The 22483-nt window shown below is 35.7% G+C and overlaps 1 protein-coding gene across 1 annotated transcript in view; it reads right to left on the reverse strand.

Annotated features, from left to right (window-relative positions):
- Positions 1–11095, reverse strand: part of CCDC73 (coiled-coil domain containing 73) — a 100438-nt gene extending 89343 nt beyond the window's left edge. The window contains exon 1 of the mRNA XM_004369763.2: positions 10961–11095. Coding sequence (XP_004369820.1) covers positions 10961–11095 — 135 coding nt within the window. The remainder of the gene's footprint in view (positions 1–10960) is intronic.
- Between the last annotated feature and the right edge of the window lie 11388 nt (positions 11096–22483).

Genomic DNA, 22483 nt, shown 5'->3' on the forward strand with positions numbered 1-22483 from the left:
TGACATGCTCTATGTCATTCTGTGCTATGATAAAAATATAAGCTTTTCTCCTTGATCCACTCACTCTTTAGAGGTATACCAATATTACTTCCGCGATTACGCTGCTCTTTGCGTTGGTTTTCAAAAATCTGTAAGCCATCCATCTATTAGTTACAGTTCTCTGCCCACTTAGTCATCTAAGAGTTTACCTTGATCTACAGTCAATAGTCTTATGGTCACTCCTTTCTGAATTTGATAACCATCCAAGCTAAACTGGCTTTTCTTACCAGTAGCATCTTTGTGATCTAATGCACAGAAATGTCTTGCAAATGTCTTCTATTCTATTTGATTAAAGAAGTCTTATTTATACTAGATAATCTAGTAAGAAAAAACCAGCTTTGGGCCAAAGCACCATTAGGGTTATCCCCTAGGACCAATATATTGGTACACAAATTATTTTAGAAATAAACTACCTCAAAATTAAAAATAACTAGAATACACAAATCAGAATTATTTTCATTCTGTTGGCACTAACAAATTTCATATTATGGGTCTGCCATACCAATACATCCATTCTTACAGCTACATAAGATGGAGATGTATTCTAAATGATCAGTACTTCTGCAGAGTTATAAAATTGTAGAATTTTAGAAGTGAAAGTGATCTGAAATAGCTTCTAGTCCACCCTAAAACCCAGAGACTTTTAGGGACTGGTACTCAGATCTCCCTACTGAGTCCAATATTCCTTCATTAATATATATAATAATTTAACTGAATGAATAATGCAGTCACACAAAATTGTGGTTTACCACAAAGAGTTAGAAAGTAAAATGGCTCCAGGTTAAAATAAAACTCAATAGATAATAAAATAAAGTCAAAGAAAAAGACTTTTTCTCACTCCACTAAATTGTATTTCACTACTCAACTATATCGCAATCAACTAAAGAGAGAGGGGATATTTCTGATTTTTCCTAAATTGGTAATGATAATATTTGAAAATAAAATTGAGTGTTTTAAATTAATAATGATCTACAGTTAACAACCTGAATCAACAAAAAAGTTTATGCTGAATCAAAAAGTATGCTTTTTAAAAGGTAGACACCATTTTTATTAAATGTCCTTATCAGATTGTTGTTGTTGTTGTTAGGTGTCATCGAGTTGGTTCCAACTCATAGCAACCACATGTACAACAGAATGAAATGCTGCCGGGTCCTGCGCCATCCTCACAATCATTCTATCTTTGAGCCCACTGCTGCAGCCACTGTGTCAGTCCATCTTATTGAGTGTCTTCCTCTTTTTTGCCGACCTTCTACTTTACCAAGCATGATGTCCTTCTCCAGGGTCTAGTCCCTCCTGATAACATGTCCAAGATGAAGTCTTGCCATCCTTGCTTCTAAGGAGTATTCTGGCTGTATTTCTTCCAAGACAGATTTGTTCGTTCTACTGGCAGTCCATGGTGTATTCAATATTCTTCACCAACACCATAATCCAAAGGCATCAATTCTTCTTCAGTCTTCCTTTTTCACTGTTCATCTTTCATATGCATATGAGGTGACTGAAAACACCATGGCTTGGGTCAGGCTCACCTTAGTTGTCTGATTTCTTAACTGTTGCTTCCATGGGAGTTGACTGTGGATCCAAGTGAAATGAAATCCTTGACAACTTCAATCTTTTCTTTGTTTATCATGATGTTGCTTATTGGTCCAGTTGTGAGGATTTCTGTTTTCTTTATGATGAAGTGTAATCAATACTAAAGGTTGTAGTCTTTGATCTTCATCAGTAAGTGTTTCCTTTTCACTTGCAGCAAGCAAGGTTGTGTCCTCTGCATATCACGGGTTGTTAATGAGTCTTCCTCCAATCCTGATACTGCATTCTTCTTCATGTAGTCCAGCCTCTTGGATTATTTGCTTAGCATACAGATTGAATAAACATGGTGAAAAGATACAACCTTGACGCACACCTTTCTTGACTTTAAACCATGCAGTATCCTGTTGTTCTGTCTGAACAACTGCCTCTTGGTCTATTGTCCAGGTTCCTCATGAGCACAATTAAATGTTCTGGAATTCCCAGTCTTTGCAATGTTATACATAATTTGTTATGATCTACACAGTTGAATGCTTTTGCATAATCACTAAAGCACAGGTAAACATCTTTCTGGTATTCTCTGCTTTCAGCCATGATCCATCAGACATCAGCAATGATAGTTATCAGATAGTTGCACAAAATAACTCATTTGGAGTGAAGATGAGCACAGGGGTCACAAATTCAACTTCCTTCAGAATCCAGGTAATTGACATGTGATGGGAGCAGGGTAGGAACTGTGTTGAACTGGACAGCCAGTATCTCCAGTTCAACCTGTATCTTCCATCTTAGCTCCGACTAATTGTTGCAATATGGGAAAACGGGCCCTGTGCTATCAATTCTTCCAAGTATTGATGGAAAAAAATTAAAACCCTGGAAATCCATATTTTAATACAACATCTATTAGTTTTTAAAAATTGGAAGTGGATTGAAAGTTTTTCAAACAAAACATATTTCTAAGTCAACTCATCTGTAAAATGGGGACAAAAGAACTCTATCAGAGAGCTTCTAGACTTTTTAAACATGCATTAATTTGATAACATTTTACAAAGCACTTCTTAGTCTATAACCTAAGAGAATTTAAAATCCATACAAATGAATAACTACACAATCATGTAGTATATATCACCTATTATAATAGAATTATGAGCAAAGCATTATGGGAATTCAGAGAAAAGGGCATATTAAATTTATTAAACATCTAAATAGAAATAAATCCTGGCACTCTAAATTTAGCACAAATAAAAGCCAACGGAATTTTGGGCAGTCAAAAATAACAATGATTTGCTAAAGAAATTGTGAGAGAAAAGTGGGTTATTAATGGTATTAAAAAAAAAACAAAAAAACCCTGTTGTTGTCAAGTCAATTCCGACTCATAGCGACCCTAAAGGACAGAGTAGAACTGCCCCATAGGGTTTCCAAGGAGCACCTGGTGGATTCAAACTGCCAACCTTTTGGTTAGCAGCCTTAGCTCTTAACCACTACACCACCAGGGTTTCCACTAACGGTATGAGTAAATAGCATTAAGCAGCATTCCGATGCCGTGTAAAATTAGTTATGCTATGAGTGGAATCATACTCTTTTCTGATCATTATGATTCCTGTATATATACATACATATTTAATATTACATGGAAAACTGATTAAATGAGTGTTATCCACATAACCCATTACTAGCATTATTGCATGCTTCTACTTCATTAGAATTTTAATTCAACATCATGCTTTCTATTAAAAATGATCATTTTTTAACTTTTTAGGAGAACTTTAAATCTTTTTCTTCCATGCATTCTTCAAGCAGCTCTTAAAAGTTAATAAAAGTTCTCATAAAATTGTCAATGAGGGAAAAAGATATTAACTTTGTAAGAAAATCCGATCTGTAACTCCAATAAAGCAGCCTCGAATATAGAACCTTAAAAAGGCTTTTTTTTTTTTTATTAGCTGCCTTAGGACTACAAGGATTTAAGTGTTTTTTTTTAATAAAAACAATAAATGAGGAGTAATTTGATGGTTTATTTACTCTTTATAACCTTTAGAAAGTGTTACGCTTTTTTTTAAAGTGTTTGCTTCAGGCTGTAGTTTACAAGATGAGCTGTGTATTGGTCAGGCCTCTTCAATTCTTGACCCTGAACAGATTTAGGAACATAGTACATAGCAGGCACATGTCCAAACAGCCAAAAATGTAACTGGGTACTTTTACTTTCCTTTTCACACTCATAATCCACCTCCTACGAAATTGCACAATTCAGTTTCTCATGTTGTCCAATAAAATACAAATCACTCTTCCAGACAGTTTCTTGGTCTGATGAGCTACAAAGTATTCAAAATAAATATCTCCAATACACATGGATAGCCTAGAAGTTCATGTTTTTAAAGATAATTTTCCCAATTAGAATTTAAACTACTGTTTCACATTAGTCAACTTAATTTATTATAAAAATTTATGAAATATAAAAATAATATTAGTACATTCATAGCAATTCTTAAATTCTTCTGTTCTTTCGTTCAACAAACATATCTAGTTTATATTTTGAAAAGTTCTAGCAAATAATCAGAATGTATTTATATTTAAAATAAGTAATCTGATTTTAAATTTTTTTCTACCTGTCTCAGTTATAAAGATTAAATTCTGAAGTTTTTGAAGAAAAAGAATGTAACATGATAATTGATATTGTCCTACAGCATGCACAACCTCTGAAACGTAATGTAACAAAGTGTTTAAGAGACTCCGGGTTTGGAGACAGATCATCTGGGTTCAAACCCAGCAAATCAAATCCTTTGCTGTTTAGCTGCTATATAACTTTAGGCAAATTACTTATCCTCTTGCTTCCTCAGTTTCCTCACCTATAAAATGGCAACAATAAGAGTACTTGCCTCATAAAATTATACCAAGGCTTAAATTAATCAACAACAAGTATTTAGAACTATATCTAGATCATGGTGGTTCTCAGAATCCACTCTGTCCACTAACAGAGACGCATCTAGGCCTGCTTGAAAAATGGAGTATCTTGAACACCTGCAATCTAACTGCTTTGGGAAGAGATGTATGTTATATGTATTCCATGCCCACAGAGCATTTATTCTCTTTCAACATGTTTTGACTATAGACATGTAATACTAGAAGAGCTTCCAATCGTTCCTCACCTCATCTACTGCATAGCATACACTCTTCGTACACATTTCCTACCTTCTTCCACACTGGAAGAATCCTGATTTTGTCCTAGGATCCACCAGTACCAATGTGAATCAGGTGAATACTGAATGGTCTTAACCAATCATGATGGTCCAGTGCACTACCCATGCTAATGACTGGTTTAGGAGTGAGCATGTGACCCAATTATGGCCAATGAGATATTAGGGGATGTATGTATGCTGGAAGACTCTGGAAAAGTTTCATTATCCTTTCATTAAGAGATACACATCACTTTTTCTACTATAAGATACTGTCCTGTCTGCCCTCGATGTCTGCAATTAAAGCAGCTATGCTGAAACTACAGAATGTAAAAAAGCCTAAGAAAAATCAGTTTGAGAACGGCAAAATGGAAAGACGGGCAGAACTACAGTCCTTGATGATACTGTTGAAGCACTGAAATAACCAATCCCAGAAGCACTCTACCTCTAGCCTCCTTATCATGTGAGATGATAAACCTTGTAAGTCATTGTGGGTTGGGTTTTGTTGTCTCTACTTGCTGCTGAGAACATTCTAAATGATACAACCTTTGTGAATGCCTATCTTTGAATAAGTCATAGAAGACTTAAGAGAGTTGTAAGGAAAATATTTCATTTAAAAAAGCAAATACTTGACTACTAAAATATATTCTCTGATTTATTCCCCATATTTTGTTATGAAAATTGTCAAACATACAGCAAAACAGTGAACACCCACATAACTACCACCTAAATTCTACTGTTGACATTTTACTTGTTTTTATCACACCTATCCATCCTTATAAGGAGCCTTAGTGGTGCAATGATTAAGGGCTCGGCTGCTAACTAAAAGGTCAGGTGGTTCAAACCCACCAGCAGCTCTGTGGGAGAAAGATGTGGCTATCCGCTCCGATAAGATTACAGCCTAGAAAACCCTATGGGGCAGTTCTACTCTGTCATACAGGGTTGCTATGAGTTGGAATCGACTCAATAGCACACAACATCTATCCTTCTATCCACTAATTAAATTACTTCATTATTTTTTTTTTGATGACTTCAAAGTAAATTGCAGGCATCAGTACACTTCCTCCTAAATACTTCAGCATGTGTATCACTAAACAGAGTTCAATACTTTTACAGCGTTTTTTTACCCTAAAATTTACATAAAATGAAACGCACAAATCTTAACTGTACATTCTCTGTGGTTTGACATATGCCTGCTCCTGTATAATGCAAATCCTTATCAAGATATATCATGTTTCTATCAACCCAGAAAGTTTGCTCATGTCCCTTCCTAGTCAAACTCGACTCTTACTCCCTCCCCAAGAGACAACCACTCTTTTGATTTTTTTCTACACTTAGTTAGATTGCCTGTTCTAAAATTTCATTTAAATAGAATAATATAGTATATACTCTTTCATGTAAGTCTTCTTTCACTCAGCATATTTTTGATCCATCCATGTTGTTGTGTGTATCAGTAATTTGTTACTTTCGCTGCTGAATAGTACACCTATTCCTCACTTACTATCTCGTAATCCAACATTTCACATTTACGACAATAGTAAAAAATCTACTCTCTACTATCTTGAGCATTAATGGCATACGTCTGGCAGTAACAAATGCCGAGGTGCAAGGTGAGAGCAACGCTGGCTGTGATGGTTAAAGTATGTATCAGCTTGGCTGAACCATCATTCTCAGTGGTTAGGCAGTTATGTAATGATGTAATTTGGCAGTTATGTAATGATGTAGTCCTCTTCCATTTTGTGATCTGATGTGGTCATCCTTTATTTTCACATAACACTGATTTTCATATAACAACCTGGTCTTTGGAAGCTATCCATGTTGGTAAGCGAGGAGTGAGTATATTGCATTGAGGAGCTCTGGTGGCACAGTGGTTAAGTGCTTGGCTGCTAACCGAAAGGTCAGCAATTCGAACCCACCAGCTGCTCCATGGGAAGCTTTCATAAAGATTACAGACTTGGAAACCCTATGGGGCAGTTGTACTCTGTTATGTAGGGTTGCTGTGAGTCGAAATCAATTCAACAGATTTGGTTTTGGTAGTACCGCATGAATATACCATGGTCTCTTCATCCATTCTCATATTGATCAATAGCTGGATGTTTCCAGGGTTTGAGTATAATGAATAAAGCTGCATGAACATTCTTCTACAAGTCTTTTTTTGAACACATTTTCATTTGTCTTGGGTCAATATATCTAGGAGTAGAATTGGATAGGCATATGTATGTGTCATAGGATAGGTATGTTTACTTTTATAAAAAACTGCCAGACCTTTTTCCAAAGTGGTTCTACCGTTTTACATTCCCACCAATAATGCGCTAGTTGCTCCACAAACTCACCAATATTTCAAGATGCCAGTCTTTTAAATTATAGTTATTCTAGTGTGTATATAGTAGTATCTCAATGCGGTTTTATTTAGCATTTCTCTGTTGACTAACTGATAGTGGCACTTTTTCAGGAAATTATTAATTACTCACATATCTTATTTTGTGAAATGTCCATTCATATCTTTTTCCAATTTTTAATGGGATTTTTGTCTTTTTATTATTCAGTTGTCCTTCATCACAAATATGCATTTTCTTCTACTCTGTTTGCTTGCCTGTTTGTTTTTTTTAATGGTGCCATTTGATGAGCAGAAGTTTTTAATTTTGTTCAAATCTAAATTATCTCTTCTTGCTTTTATGATAATTGATTTCTGTGACTCATCTGAGGAATCTTTGCCTACTCCTAAATCATAAAGATATTCTCCTATGTTTAACACTTAAAAACTTTGTGGTTTAGCTTCTACATTTAGGTCTATGAACCATCTCAAATTAATTTTTCTGTATATTAAGAGATGGGGTCAAGGTTCATATTTTTCTGAATGGATATACAGCTTTATACATAATAACCAACAACGGGAAACCACCCGGGTGCCCATCAATAGGTTAATGAAAAGAACAACGGTAGTATATTTATACAACAGACTACTACTCAACAACAAAAAGAAATGAACTACAGATATAATATGTATGAATTTCAAAAATATTATGCTGAGTAAAAAAAGCCTTACACAAAAGAAGATACACTGTATGATTCCACTTACTTCAATTTCTAGAAAAGAGAAAAACTAATCTATAGTGGAAACAAATGAGAACAATGGTTGCCTCTGAATGGATAGGGAAGAGAATTGGAGTGATAAAGGACATGAGGGAAATTTCTGGGGGTGATGGTAATGCTTCATATCTTGATAAGGGTTTGGGTTATCCAGTTGTATGTATTTCTCAAAACTCATCAAATGGTACACTTAAGAACTATACATTTCATTGTATTTAAATATTTTTCTCAAAAGAAAAAATATGTCAATAAATATTGAACTCCAATTAACGATACGCATGCTGAATAACTTAGAGAGAAGTGTACAAATGTCTGCAACTTGGTTGGAAATTCATCAAAAATATAAGACCAATGATAGATATGCAAAAAAGAAAAATGTTAACAGTAGAATCTAGGTAGTGGGTATATTCATTTCCTATCGTTGGAGTAAAAAATTACCATAAATTCAGCGGCTTAAAGCAACACAAATTTAATCTCTTATGGTTCCAGGGATCAGAAATCCAAAATGCTCTTGCTATACAAAAATCAAGGTGCCATCAGGGCAGCGTTTCTTTTAGAGTCTCTAGGGGAGAATCTGCTTCCTTGCCTATTCCAGCTTCCAGGGGCTGCCTACATTCCTTGGCTTATGGCCCCTTCCTCCAGCTTCAAAGCCAACAATGTAGCATCTTCAAATCTTTCTCTCTGACTATGACCCTTACTTCCATCATCACATCTCTTTCTCTATGACTCTCTTGCCTTCCTCTTTTAAGAACCCTTATGATTATACTGGGCCCACTCAAATAATTCAGAGTAATATCCCCATCCCAAGATTCTTAATTTAACATATGCCTAGTCCTTTTTGTCATGTAAGGTTACACATTCACAGGTTCCAGGGATTAGGATGTGGACATTTTGGAGGAGCCATTATTCTGCCTTCTACAGTGGGCATATGGGTGGTCATTGTTAAATTCTTTCAACTATTACATATGTTTGAAATTTTTCTAATAAAATGTGTGGGAAAAATTAAAATCCAGGATTGTGGATAAAGTGTTGCCATCAGGGTAAAAGTGAAAATCAATCATTGTCTTTTTCTAATCAAAGGGAAGAATTTTTTTCCCTTTCTGAGAAAGATCCGTTTCAAGGAGGGATTTTATTGAACATAGCATATATTCTTGCATTTGGTTATGAAAAACATTTAAAATACTTTATTTCTGAGACTCTGGGTTTAAATCTGAAGAGCATGTTGTCAGTTCCTGTTGCAAACCTGAAATTTTTCAGAATAGATTTTTAAAGGAAGCATATTTTTCAGGTTGGAAATATATAAATAATTAGAACAAAATATGTTTGAAACAGAATATAAATTTTTAAATAGTGACCCAAAGTTGTTTCACTTGGAAAAGATAATATTTTAAGCGAATTTTACAAAAATGGCTCTTTTTAATGATTATCCAAGGTACCTTTTTAAACAGGGTTTATTTTTCAAATAGACTTTTGTTATACTAGTAATAAGTAGCTTTAGACAGGATGAACATTGTGGCAATTAAGTTTTCTTTTTATAACAATAAATTTCAATATTTTAAACTCTTAGAACAAAGTTCATATTATAACAAAAATGTTGTTTCAGATCTTTTTCTCTCACTTACAGTTTATTTTTAGGAAGTTACCAAATTTTATTGACTCTTCTTTCTGCCTCTTTTGTCTTCAGTCATATGTTAGCCCTGTTCACCTCATCTCTGGATTATTACTGCAATAGGCTTATAGTTTATTTTCTTCTCTCCAGAGTCTTATCTGCTCCACTCTATCCTATACAGAGCAGACAACACACTCTTCAAATTTAAACCCAGAGTCTCATAAATCAAATATTTTAAGAACTTTTGCACAGTATAGATCTGCTGAAACTGAACATCTTTCAGTATTTGATACTAGATATGTCCTTTTTAAAAATCCTTCTGTCTCAGGGTTATCATTTAAAAAATAAGGATATTTGCATCTCTGAGCTCAAAAATGCTTACTATGTATTTATTTTATCAGTTAATCATCATGTACTGCCCTGTTTCACTATTTAATCATTTAATAGGCCCCTATCTCATACCTTGGCAAAAATGTAATCTCTCCAAGAATAGTTCTTTTTTATCAGCCATTGTGCATTCCTGAGCACTCAAAAAGTTCCAGCTGACTTGTCAAATATTTAACAATCTGAAAGTCCCTGTTCTATTTTTTACTTTAATTTCCAAAGTCTTCTTTCCCATTCCCTGATCATAGACTTAATTTGTCCTCTTCTTTTTTACTCCATTATTTGGACTGTATTTCTTATTTTTCAAACAAGTAGCTATTTTGTTAGGCCTTTTTTTTCCCTTGAAAAATTCATTGAAATGGAAAATCAAAAAAACTGAACAAAACCAAGTTCTCTGATTAAAAGAAGTATTTAAAAAGGTTTATTAAGAAAATGTTCTGCATCCCACCTTGGTGAGTGGCGTCTGGGGGCTAGCGAGCAGCCATCTAAGATGAACAATTTGTCCCAACTCACTTGAAGCAAAGCAGAATGAAGAACACCAAAGACACAAGGAAAATATTAGCCCAAGAGACAGAAAGGGCCACATAAACCAGAGACTCCATCAGTCTGAGACCAGAAGAACTACATGGTGCCCGGCTTCCACCAATGACCTCCCTGACAGGGAACACAACAGAGAGATCCTGATAGAGCAGCAGTAAAGTTTGGAGCAGAACTCAAATTCACATAAAAAGACCAGATTTAATGATCTGACTGAGACTGGAGGAACTCCCGAAGCTATGGCCCCTGGACGCTCTGTTAATCCAGAACTAAAACTCATTCCCGAAGCCCACTCTTCAGACAAAGATTAGACTGGACTATCAAACACAAAATAATATTCACGAAGAGTGTGCTTCTTAGTTCAAGCAGATACGTGATACCAAATGTGTGGCTCATGTCTGGAGGCAGGATGAGAAGGCAGGAAGGGACAGGAGCTGGTTGGATGGACACAGGAAACCTGGAGGGGAAAGGAGAAGTGTGCTGTCACATTACAGGGATTGCAATTAGTGTCACATAATAATATGTGTATACATTTTTGTATGAGAAGTTAACTTGAGTTGTAAACTTTCACCTAAAAGCACAATTAAAAAAAAAAAAAAAAGATGCTCACCCTTCTCATACGCAATTCTTCTAAGGCTTCCAGTAAACTTGTTTTGAAATCTAATAACTGAATAGAAAATAATGTTTCTGAAGAACTTTGAAGAGCAAAGGATGATGATGACTCAGTATTGAAATTGTTCTCCATATTAACATTTACTTCCTGTAATATAAAAAGATTTTAAATGAAAAAATCAATTATCTAGGTTTTTCAAATAAAAGCATAGTTACTATAAAAATGTAAAAATCTGTATCACATAATCTTCCAAGTTCACCACTAAGTAACAGTTTAGTCATTACTCCGACCATGATACACAAAACCCGTAGCAACAAAGACCTTATTTTGTTCCTCTGTAGTTGAGGCCTTTTCTGGTACCTTAGTGCCCTCCAGGAATAAATTTTTTGTCCCTAAACACCAGTCTCCTTAAGGCTGAGTTCCTAATGTTCAAGACAAGTCTTGGCCCTTCACTAATTGCTTTCCCACCAAGCATTGGATGATAAATATTGTGCTTCCTAAACTTTGCCTTGACATAAAGCTACTTCTCAAGGCTGGTGCAAATATTAATTAATAGCAATGTAATCTTGAAACTCAACAAAGTTGGAAGAGATCTGGAGTAACTGCCTTTTATTAAAAACCAAGACAATTAAATATCTTTCCCAACCGGAAACAAAGTTGGAGGACTTGCACTTCCCAATTTCAAAACTTACTACAAAGATAGAGCAATCAAAACTGTGTGGTACTGACATGAGGATAAACAGGTAGATCAATGGAATAGAACTGACAGTCCAGAAATAAACTCTTACATTTATGGTCAACTAATTTTCGACAAAAATGCCAAGACCATTCATGAGGAATGAATAGTCTTTTCAATAAATGGTGCCTAGACACCTGGAATCTATATGCAAAAGAATAAAGCTGAACTCCTGCATCACAACGTATGCAAAAATTAACTAAAAATGGATCTAAGGCCTAAACGTAAGAGCTAAAACTCTTAGGAAAAAAGACGGGAGTATTTCTTCATGACCTTGGATTAGGCAATGATTTATTAATTATGACAACTAAAATACAAGCAACCAAAGAAAAAAATTACTTGGACTTCATCAAAATTAAAAAATTTCATACTTCCGAGGACATTACCAAGAAAGTAAAAAGACAATCCACACAACTGGAGAAAATATTTGCAAATTATTAGACAAGGGACTAGTATCTAGAATATATAATGAGCTTCTAAAACTCAACAATAAAAACAAATAAACAACAACAAAAACCAATTAACCCAAATTTTAAAATGGGCAGAGGATTTGAAGAGGTATTTCTCCAAAGAAGATATACAAATAGTCAACAAGCACATGAAAAAATGCTCAATATCATTAGTCATTAAGGAAATGCACATCAAAATCACAATGAGATACCACTCCACACCCATTAGAATGGCTATTATCAAAAAGATGGGTAATAGCAAGTACTGGCAAGGATGTGGAGAAATTGGAACCCACATACATTGTTAGTGGGAATATAAAATGGTACAGCCACTTTGGAAATAGTTTTGGCGGCTCCTCAAAAAGTCAAAATAGAGTTACCATATGGCCCAGCAATTCCACTCCTAGGTATCTATACCCAATAGAAATGAAAACATATCCACACAAAAACTTACACGTGAATGTTCATAGCAGCATTATTCATAATAGCTAAAAAGTTGAAACAACCCAAATGTCCATCAGTCAAAGATGGATAAACAAAATGTAGCATAACCATACAATAGAATATTACTACAAAAAAGAATGAAGTATGACACATGCTACATCACAGATAAGCCTTGGTAAAAAAGCACAGAACAAGCCAAAAAATTATAAAACACAAAATAAGATCATATAGTCACACTCAAATATCTTGTTAAATGTAAGTAAATATTCTAGTTAAAAGGCAAAAAAAAAAAAAAAGATTGGATTTTTAAAAATCTAACTTTATGGTTTACAAGAGACTAGTGTAAAAACATAAATATACAGAAATGCTGGAAGTAAAAGAATAAAATACCTTCTTCACAACACTCACAGATGTTTACAAAAATTGCCATAAAGCAATCTCAACAAAATTTCAAAGAACTTAAAGCATATAGACGATGTTACCAAAACAAGTAATCAAAGACAGTATGTGAATGAAAAAATTAAAGGCTAATCTAACTTGTAAAATTAGACGCAAATTCTAAACAAAATAATGGCATACTGAACTTAACAGTGGGTAAAAATGATGATATATCTTAACCAACTTTGGTTTATAACAGAAATGTAAGGTTCGTTTAACATTAGAAAATCAACTACTATAATTCTCTACATTAAGATATTAAATATACATATATAAATATATATAAAATCATAGATGACATTCCTAACACAATATTAGATTTCTTGGATGGCTATAAAGGAGAATATCCTTGTCCTTGATTTTTAGGAGATACACGCTTAAGTATTTCAGAGTAAAATGTCATGATGTATGCAAATTACTTTCTCTCTCTATATATATGTATTTACATATATATATATATATATACATACTAGCAAATATAGCAAAACTTTAATAATTGGTGAATCTAGGTAAAGCATATGCTATAGGTTCAAATGTGTCCCCAAAAAAAGATACGTTGGTTGAAGTAATCCCTTTACCCGTGAACGTGATACAATTTGGAAAAAGGGTCTTTGAAGATGTTATCAGATAGATTAACGTGAGATAATACTAGAGTAGGGTGGATCCTAATCTTATATGACTGGTGTCCTTATAAAAAAAGGAGAAAACAGACAGAGACAGAGGAAGGATTCCATGTGACACTGCAGCTGAAAGCCAAATAATGCCTGGAGTTACCAGAAGCTAGGAGACAAGCACGGAAAAGATTCTCCCCCAAAGCCTTAGAAGAAACAACATGGTGGACACCCTGATCTCAGACTCCTAGCCTCTAGAATTGTGAGACAATACATTTCTGTTGTTTAAATCCACCCATTTTGTGGTACTTTGTTAAGGCAGCTCTATGAAACCACTACAGGGTATAAAGATGTTGGTTGTTCTATTCTTTGAACTCTTCTAAGCTTTGAAACTTTAAAAGATGAAACATTGGGGAAAATGAATTATGTACTATAATAAAAAAGATAGTAAGTGTTGGCAAGGATATGAGATAGTAGAACCCTCATAAATCCACATACTCTGCTGGTAGGAAAGTAAAATGGTGCAACCACTTCAGGAAACACTAGGGCACAGTTTCTCAAAAGGTTAAACAGAGTTACCATATGACTCAGCAATTCCATTCCTAGGTACCCAAGAGAACACTGTATACAAATATTCACAGCAGTATTATTTATAATAGCCAAAAAGTGGAAACAATCCAAATCTCCATCGACTGATGAATAGATAAAAAAAAATGTGGCATACTCATACAATGTAATGTTACTCAGCAAAAAAAAAGGAATCAAGTACTGATAAATCTACAGCATGGGAGGACCTTGAAAATATAGTAAGTGACAGAAGCTGGTCACATAGTGTATGATACCATTTATATGAAATGTCCAGAATAGGCCAATCCATAGAGCCAGAAAGTATATTGGTGGCTGATTAGGGCTGGGGGAGGGAGGATAGTTGGGAAGGAATAGGGAGTGACTACTAATGGAACAGTTTCTTTCTGAGGTGATGAAAATGTTGTAAAATTGATTGTGTTGATAGTTGCACAACTCTGTGAATATACTAAAAACCACTGACCTATACACTTTAAACAGATGAATTATATGGAATGTGAACTATATCTCATTAAAATTGTTATTTTTTAAAACAGAATGATACACTAAAAAATTAAATGGAAGCTCTAGGGGAGGAGCTTATTGACTAATAGGCTTCACTATTGGGTGAGCAAGTGGCAATGCAATCTTTTCATTAGGGAGCCACCCTTCACCCCAATGTCAATATGTAGAGATCTTTTCTCCCGGGCCTTTCATTTTCTCCAAAGAATTCTCCATTCTCCTGTCTTAGAGTGCAAGAGGAGAGGGTAGACAATTTAACATGGTAGTATGCATTTTGATAAAAGGGTGATGGATAGGAGTTAAGGATTCCACAGTTCAGTGGGTAGATTTTTACTCAATTTTCATGTTCAGCCTCATACCTCATCCCTGCCATCTACTGTGTCTGGCGTACTCCAGACAGAACTGCCATAATTCAATTTTTTCAGAGCATGAATCTTCCATCTCCTGTGGGGAAAGAGACCTGGGAAGGTTCAAGTATTCCAGACATAGATTTTCAACAAACCTCTCATATCTCTGACTTTCAGAGTACTTGGTGCTTCCAAACTTTTAAATCAATCACCACTCCTCTATTTGCTTTCTGATGGATATGGTTTAATCATAGCATTCTCTCGTCCCTGTGAGTTAATACCCATTTTATGCATTTTAGTGAGAGGAAGAAAAATAAATGTATGTGGATAGTCAATCATGTTTAACTGGAAGGTTCAAATGTGATTTCAAAACTCATCTGCTATTTAATTATATAAACTCCACTATGCATAGAACAGGTGCCCTGGTGGCGCAGTGGTTAAGAGCTCAGCTGCTAACCAAAAGGTCAGCAGTTCGAATCCACCAGCTGCTCCTTGGAAACCCTATAAGGCAGATCTACTTTGTCCTACACAGTCGCTATGAGTTGGAATCGACTCAACGGCAATGGGTTTTTTTGGTTTTTTTGTTTTTTTAATGCATAGAACATGAGGGAAATGGTAGTTCAGTGGTAGAATTCTCACTTTCCGTGAAGGAGACCCAGGTTCAACTTCCAGCCACTGTACCTGAAGCACAGCTATCACTCGCCCGTCTGTCAGTGGAGGCTTGCGTGTTGTTATGATGCTGAAAAGGTTTCAGTGGAGCTTCCAGACTAAGATGGACTAGAAAGAAAGGCCTGGCTATCTACTTCCTAAAATCAGCCAATGAAAACCCTATGGATCACAGCAGTCCATCACAGCCAATCACGTGGATGATGCAGGATCGGGCAGCATTTCGTTCCATTGTGTATGGGGTCCCTTTGAGTCGGGGGCCAGCTCGACAGCAGCTAACAACAACTTGCATAGAACAATACCTTGCAAAATGTTGGTTCTCAAAAAGATACATGATGAATTGTACAGAGTAGTTGAGTCAAGAAACATCAATTAGGTTACTAGCATATGCAGAGCACCATGCAAGTGTTTCAGGATATGAGCTCACAATCTAGTTAGAGAAACAGACATGGAAACCAACAGTGTGATAAACACTAAAATATAAGCATATACAAAATACTTATGAGAATACAGATAAAAATCAACTAACTCTGTTCACAGGGTTTAAGAGGGAGGAGTGTTATAGGAAAGAATATCTGAGTATTGGCTGGCAAAGACTATGGAGAGAAAATAATATGAGGGAAGTGATAATTGTATGTTTATATTGTTTATCATTTACATGAATACATCACTTTACCAATAGAAACATCTACCAGATAGGCAATCCCTATGGTATAGCAAATTTAGATAATTTCCTTTGCCACTCAGCTGTGGGAGCTAGTGCTGCTGTCTTCTTCACTGCTGAATCTCCCAGAGTCTAGCATAATGTCTGGCACATTAACAGGTACTGAATAAATCTTCTTTGAGTTCTAAAAACATATCAAATTTATTCTAACTTTAAGGCCTTTACACTCGCTGTTTCCTCTGTCTGGAATGCTCTACTCCACACTTTGCACAGAACTTTCTTCATGTTTTTCAGGTCTCTCAGCTCAAATGTCACCTCTTCAGTAAGCACATCACCCCATCATTCTTTAGCACATCATCCTGTGTTATTTTCTTCACAGCACTTATCACTATCCAAGATTGTAAATTATTTAACTTTGTTATTATCTGTCTCCTTTAGAAAATAATCTCTGTGAGAGCAGAATCTCATCTGGCTTGTCCATGATATCTTCAGCACCTAGGACAGTGCCTAATACAGCAAAAAAACACTGCCATCGAGTCGATTCCGATTCGTAGCCATCCCATAGGGTTTCCAAGGCTCTAAGTCTCTGCGGAAGCAGACTGTCACATCTTTCTCCTGTGAAGTGGCTAGTGGATCTGAACTGCCGACCCTTCAACTAGCAGTTGATCACTTTAACCACTGCGCAACCAGAGCTCCTTATAGAATAATACAAAAGGTTCAAAAATATTTGTTAAATATTAAATGAATTTACCTCACTTGCCGGGTCCCTGAAGGTATTTACTTAGTGACCGCCTACTATCCCATTGCCGTCAAGTCGATTCCGACTCATAATGATACTGTAGGACAGAGGAGAGCTGCCACACAGGGTTTCCAAGGAGTGGCTGATGGATTCAAACTGCAGGTCTTTTGGTTAGCAGCCAAGCTCTTAATCACTGTACCACTATCAATTCCCTACTATAGGCACATAAATAATCATTCCAAGAGCAACAGTTTGGGAATCAGTTGATATTCACAAATCTGTTAATAATCAGCCATGTGATTACAGATAACATGCTTGACCTTTCTGGGTCTACTTTCTTACTTTATCACTAAATTTACTTCCAGCTCCACAGTTCTATCACATGAATACCCATGTAAATGATTCCCAATTTACCTTCATCCATCTCAGAAGTATTCACTTGGATTTTTTTCACCTCAAATTTAACAAATCAAAATTTGCCCTTTTTCTTCTCCATCAAATTTCTTAACTTCATTTTTGTCAGTTTATGACCTGGAGCCCTGGTGATGCAGTGCTTAAGTGCTTGACCGCTAACTGAAAAAAAGGTCGGTGGTTCAAACTCCCTAGCCACTCCATGCGAGAAGATGTGGTAGTCTACTCTCGGAAACACTTACAGCCTTGGAAACCCTACCGGGCAGTTCTACTCTGTTCGATAAGGTCGCTATGAGTCGGAATCCACTCAACGGCAAGGGTTTATTACGACCTATTTTATTTAAATCTCCAGTGAACATTCACAACATCTTTAACCAACATCTTTCACCTCTCTCTCTTTCATCCCCTAAATGTAATCTTTAAATTGACCTGATTTTCTTCCTTTTAATTGGCCTTTAGATACATTCTGCATCACTACTCCTACTCCTATCAATTTAGTCAGACCCTCATTACCTCAGACATGAATTATAACCACTTTTTCCTGTTATCCCTTTATTTAATCTTCTCCCCCACTTCAATCTATCCTGCATGTTTCCTCCGGAAGTATTTTGCAAAATGCGATTTAAATCTCATCAATCTCCTAACTCAAGAATCTACAAGAGTTCCTTTTGTCTACAAATCAAATCCAAATGCCTATACTGACTTTTATGGATTCCTCATTTTCTAGTTTCATCCTCCTTTTCAACTTTAATCTTAACTCTGTACCCAAAGGATTTCCTTTATTACAGTTTCCTTGCTGTTTCCCACCGAATCCATGCTCATTCCACCTCCTTCCCACTTACCTAAATTCAATTCATCTTTTATGGCTCAATCCAAGACTCCTCTTCTCCAGGAATCCTTCCCAGAGCACTCTAAACCACACTGATCCCCTTATTCTCTGAATTCCTGCTGTGTACTTAAATTCAACACTACAAGGTTTAACAATTTGCCAGTTGTTTTATTTGTTCAATCTGCCTTTCCAATCGGATGTTTCTTAAAGGCAAGAACTATGTTTCATATTTATTCCACTTACTCCTCTGCCCCAACAGCATTTGATACAGTTACAAGCACAAAATAAGTAAATTAACTGATACTAACTTATATACAATTTCTTACATATTACAAAGCAATTTCACCTAGATTTTTCCTTTGATTTCTAAATTGCTTTTCCGAAGTCTGTAGGACAGATATTACTTCCTACATGGCATGGTAAGAAAAGAAAGTTAAAGTCAGAAGGCCTAGACCTGAGTATTAACTTGGCTATTTCATGAATAGTGTAACCTTTGGAAAAAATTGTTGATTTTTCTGAGACTTAGTTTCCTAATCTGACAGTAAATTTCAAGTTTAACCCCAAAACGCAGGTTTATATTTTAAAATATCAACACTGTTGAAGGCTCCAAATATATTTTAGATAGATTAACAACTCTAATCAGCTAAATTAATAAATTATTGGCAAGAGAATAGATTACTGTATTTTTATGCAAATAATGTGTGCCTTCTACATTTGTTTGCCAACCATGCCCTCTCCCTGCAAGGTATTTTCCTAAGTGTGCCATGCTAATTTTCTTTTTACAGCAAAGTTGGCAAACAAATGTAGAAGGTGCATTTTATTTGTGTAAAAATATGGTAATACAGAAAAAAATCTCCAATTATGTCTGATTTTGATTTCACTTCCTATACCATTCAGACTTTTTAAAAATATTACATATGATAAGGGTTACATTTTAAGTTTAGTAATGTTTTATCAGAAAGCTATTTTTCTCTAAATATATCTTAGGTACTTATATTTCAACTTATTTCAAAATAGATCTAAAGTGGTGATTTCTACATTTTTGTTACTAAAGATATCTAAATTATTTCCATCAGAATGTTCTGTCTATTTTTTATGAGAAATCAATGTGAAATGTTATTGATTTATCATTTATTTATTTGAGTTTATCAGAAGTGCACTTTAACAACAGTTTTATTAAATACCTTGGATACAAAGCACGCTTCAACAAGCTCAATGATATTCAAAAGGTATTTGTTTCTTGCTACACACAACACTATCTTAAATGCTCAAAGTTCAAAATCATTAGCCAAATATCTGCAGAATTTGAGAATAGCATATCCTTATGTTAAGAGCACAGCTATGGTGGCACAGTGGTTAAGAGCTTGGCTACTAACCAAAATATTGCCAGTTCAAATCCATCAGCTGCTCCTTGGAAACCCTATAGGGCAGTTCTACTCTGTCCTACAGAGTCGCTATGAGTTGAATCGACTGAACGGCAATGGGTTATTTTAAGAGCAGAAAATCCTATTACTTAGCTGTTAACTTTAATAATTAACACTGTTACTAGATAGTGCCTGGCTACCACCATTGACTGCTCTGAAAGGGCTCACAGTAGTGGGTCCCAGCCAGAGTGGGAGAAAAATGTAGAACAAAATTCACTCACACAAAAAAAAAAACCAGACTTGTTGGTCTGCAAGAGACTGGAGAAACCCCAAGAGTATGGCCCCTGGACACCCTTTTAACTCAGTACTGAAGTCACCCACGAGGTTCACCCTCCACCCAAGGATTAAATAGATCTATAGCCCTGGTGGCTCTGGTTAAGAGCTACGATGGCTGCTAACCAAAAGGTCGGCAGTTTGATTCCACCAAGCACTCCTTGGAAGCCAGATGGGACAGTTCTACTCTGTCCTGTAGGATAGCTATGAGTTGGAATTGACTCAATGGCAACGAGTTTGGTTAGTTTGTTTTTATAGGGGAAACAGTAACATACATGAGGAACGTGCTTTGTAGTTCAATCATGTATACGAGATTAAATGGGCACACCAGCCCAGCAAAGATGAGAAGGCAAGAACGGACAGGAAAACTGGATGAATGGAACAGGGAACCCAGGGTGGAGAAGGGGAGAGTGTTGACACATCAGAGAGTTGGCAACCAATGTCACAAAACAATTTGTGTATTAACTGTTTAAGGAGAAGCTAATTTGCTCTGTAAACTTTCACCTAAAGCATAATAAAAATAATAAAATAAAAGCAATTTAACAGTGTTAAACATACACCACTAACAAAAGTAATGAAATAAATCAGTAGTTCTCAGAGTGTGGTCCCTGGAACAACAACAAACCAGCAATACCTAAAAAAATACTAGAAATGTAAATTCTTGAGCCCACCTCAGAGCTACTGAATTAGGAATAGGGATGAGACCCAGCATGCTTGTGTCTTAACAAGCCCATGAAACTTTGAGAACCACTGACTGACAATGTGATAGTTATCTGGTCACTAAATATTTTTTTAAATATTTTGGAAGCTTAAATTTAGATCTTGACTAGGAAAAGATTTTTGTGTGTTCGCTTCTTTTAACTTATCAAATGCTGATTTAAAGGACTAGATGAAACAATGAACATTGTAATCTGCCCTTAACAATGGAAATGAAAAACTTGGTGACAACTATAATCTTTTTTATTAGAAATGAAAGAAAATACCTACAAATTTGTAAATATTCCCAAAATCTGAACCAGGACAACTTATTAAGAAGACTTTATTGTTTCCCGATTTGATACACTTTTAAAATTTATGACCATAGTTAACAGTGTTATTGAAGGAGCAAAATAAGCAAAGCATCGTCTTCAGTATATTGGCATTTTATTTTAACTCAGACATTTCCAGCTGGTGTACTAGGGCAGTGTACCATGAATAGGTTACAGGTATAAGTCACTGATCGCCTCAGTCCTACAAATGGCCAGGCACAGCCTGGGAAGGTGAAAATCCCCAGGCTGGTTGCAACTGGCCAGAAGAAACTTTGTCCACTTGCCCTTGTGCACTATACAAATAGTGTGTTATCATTTCTAACTGTGCCACATGTGGGAAAGAAAAAAGCAAAAAGTACATTTCCAACCAAGAAAGTTAACTCGGTGAGTAGGATACTTTCAGTTCCATATAAAACACAACCCAAACTAGCTATAAAAAGAAAAGGAAATTTACTGGCTTCTTTGACTAAAAAGTCTAAAATTAGGTATAACTTCAGGCAAGCAATATAATCAGCAACTGGATTGTTATTCTTTTCATTTTTACCTATGCTATCTCAATATTGGGCTCCCTAGGTGGTGTAAACGGTTAAGCATTCAGTTACTAACCAAAAGGTTGGTGGTTCAAATCCAACCAGAGGGACCTCAGAAGAAAGCTCTGACAATCTACTTCCAAAAGATCACAGCCACTGAAAACCCTATGGAGCACAGGTCTACTCTGAAACACATGGGGTTGCCATGAGCCATAATCGACCCAATGGCAAGTGGTTGTTTTTTGTTTTTTGTTTTTTTAATCTCAACATTGGCTACATTCTCAACAGGTCCTCAACTCATAATGCTGCAGTGGCTGTAAGCAACTACCAGGGATACACAATTCCTTGCTCATGCCCAGCAAGAAAAAAAGAGTCCCAGCAAAAGTCCTAAGGTTCCATATCTGGGCCTGCTTGGGTCATATTCCCATCCTTGAACCAACCACTGAGTTTAGGGGATTGATGGAAGCACAGCTCAACAAGCTCAGTCTTAAGAGTTGAGGGTAAAGTCAATCTAGGTTAATCTCACAAACATCACATGACTGAAGAAGTGAGGAGGGCTATTTAGGAAAATGTGGAGTACTATTATCAGGAGAGGGAAAGAATATATGCAGGGCAATAAACAACATCTGTCCATAAAAGCTTACCATACATCGCTAAATGATCTAAAATAAAAAATAACTGCTTGTTTTTTAGATTAAAAGTGAGTGCCTCACTAGTAATCTAAAAAAATGCATGTTAAAGTAACATGTCAACCTAGATGCTCATCAACAGATGAATGGATAAACAAACTATGGTACATACACACAATGGAGTACTATGCAACGAGAAACAACAACAATGAATCT

This window comes from Trichechus manatus, unplaced genomic scaffold (assembly GCF_000243295.1).
Source record: "Trichechus manatus latirostris isolate Lorelei unplaced genomic scaffold, TriManLat1.0 scaffold00006, whole genome shotgun sequence".
Taxonomy (NCBI): domain Eukaryota; kingdom Metazoa; phylum Chordata; class Mammalia; order Sirenia; family Trichechidae; genus Trichechus; species Trichechus manatus.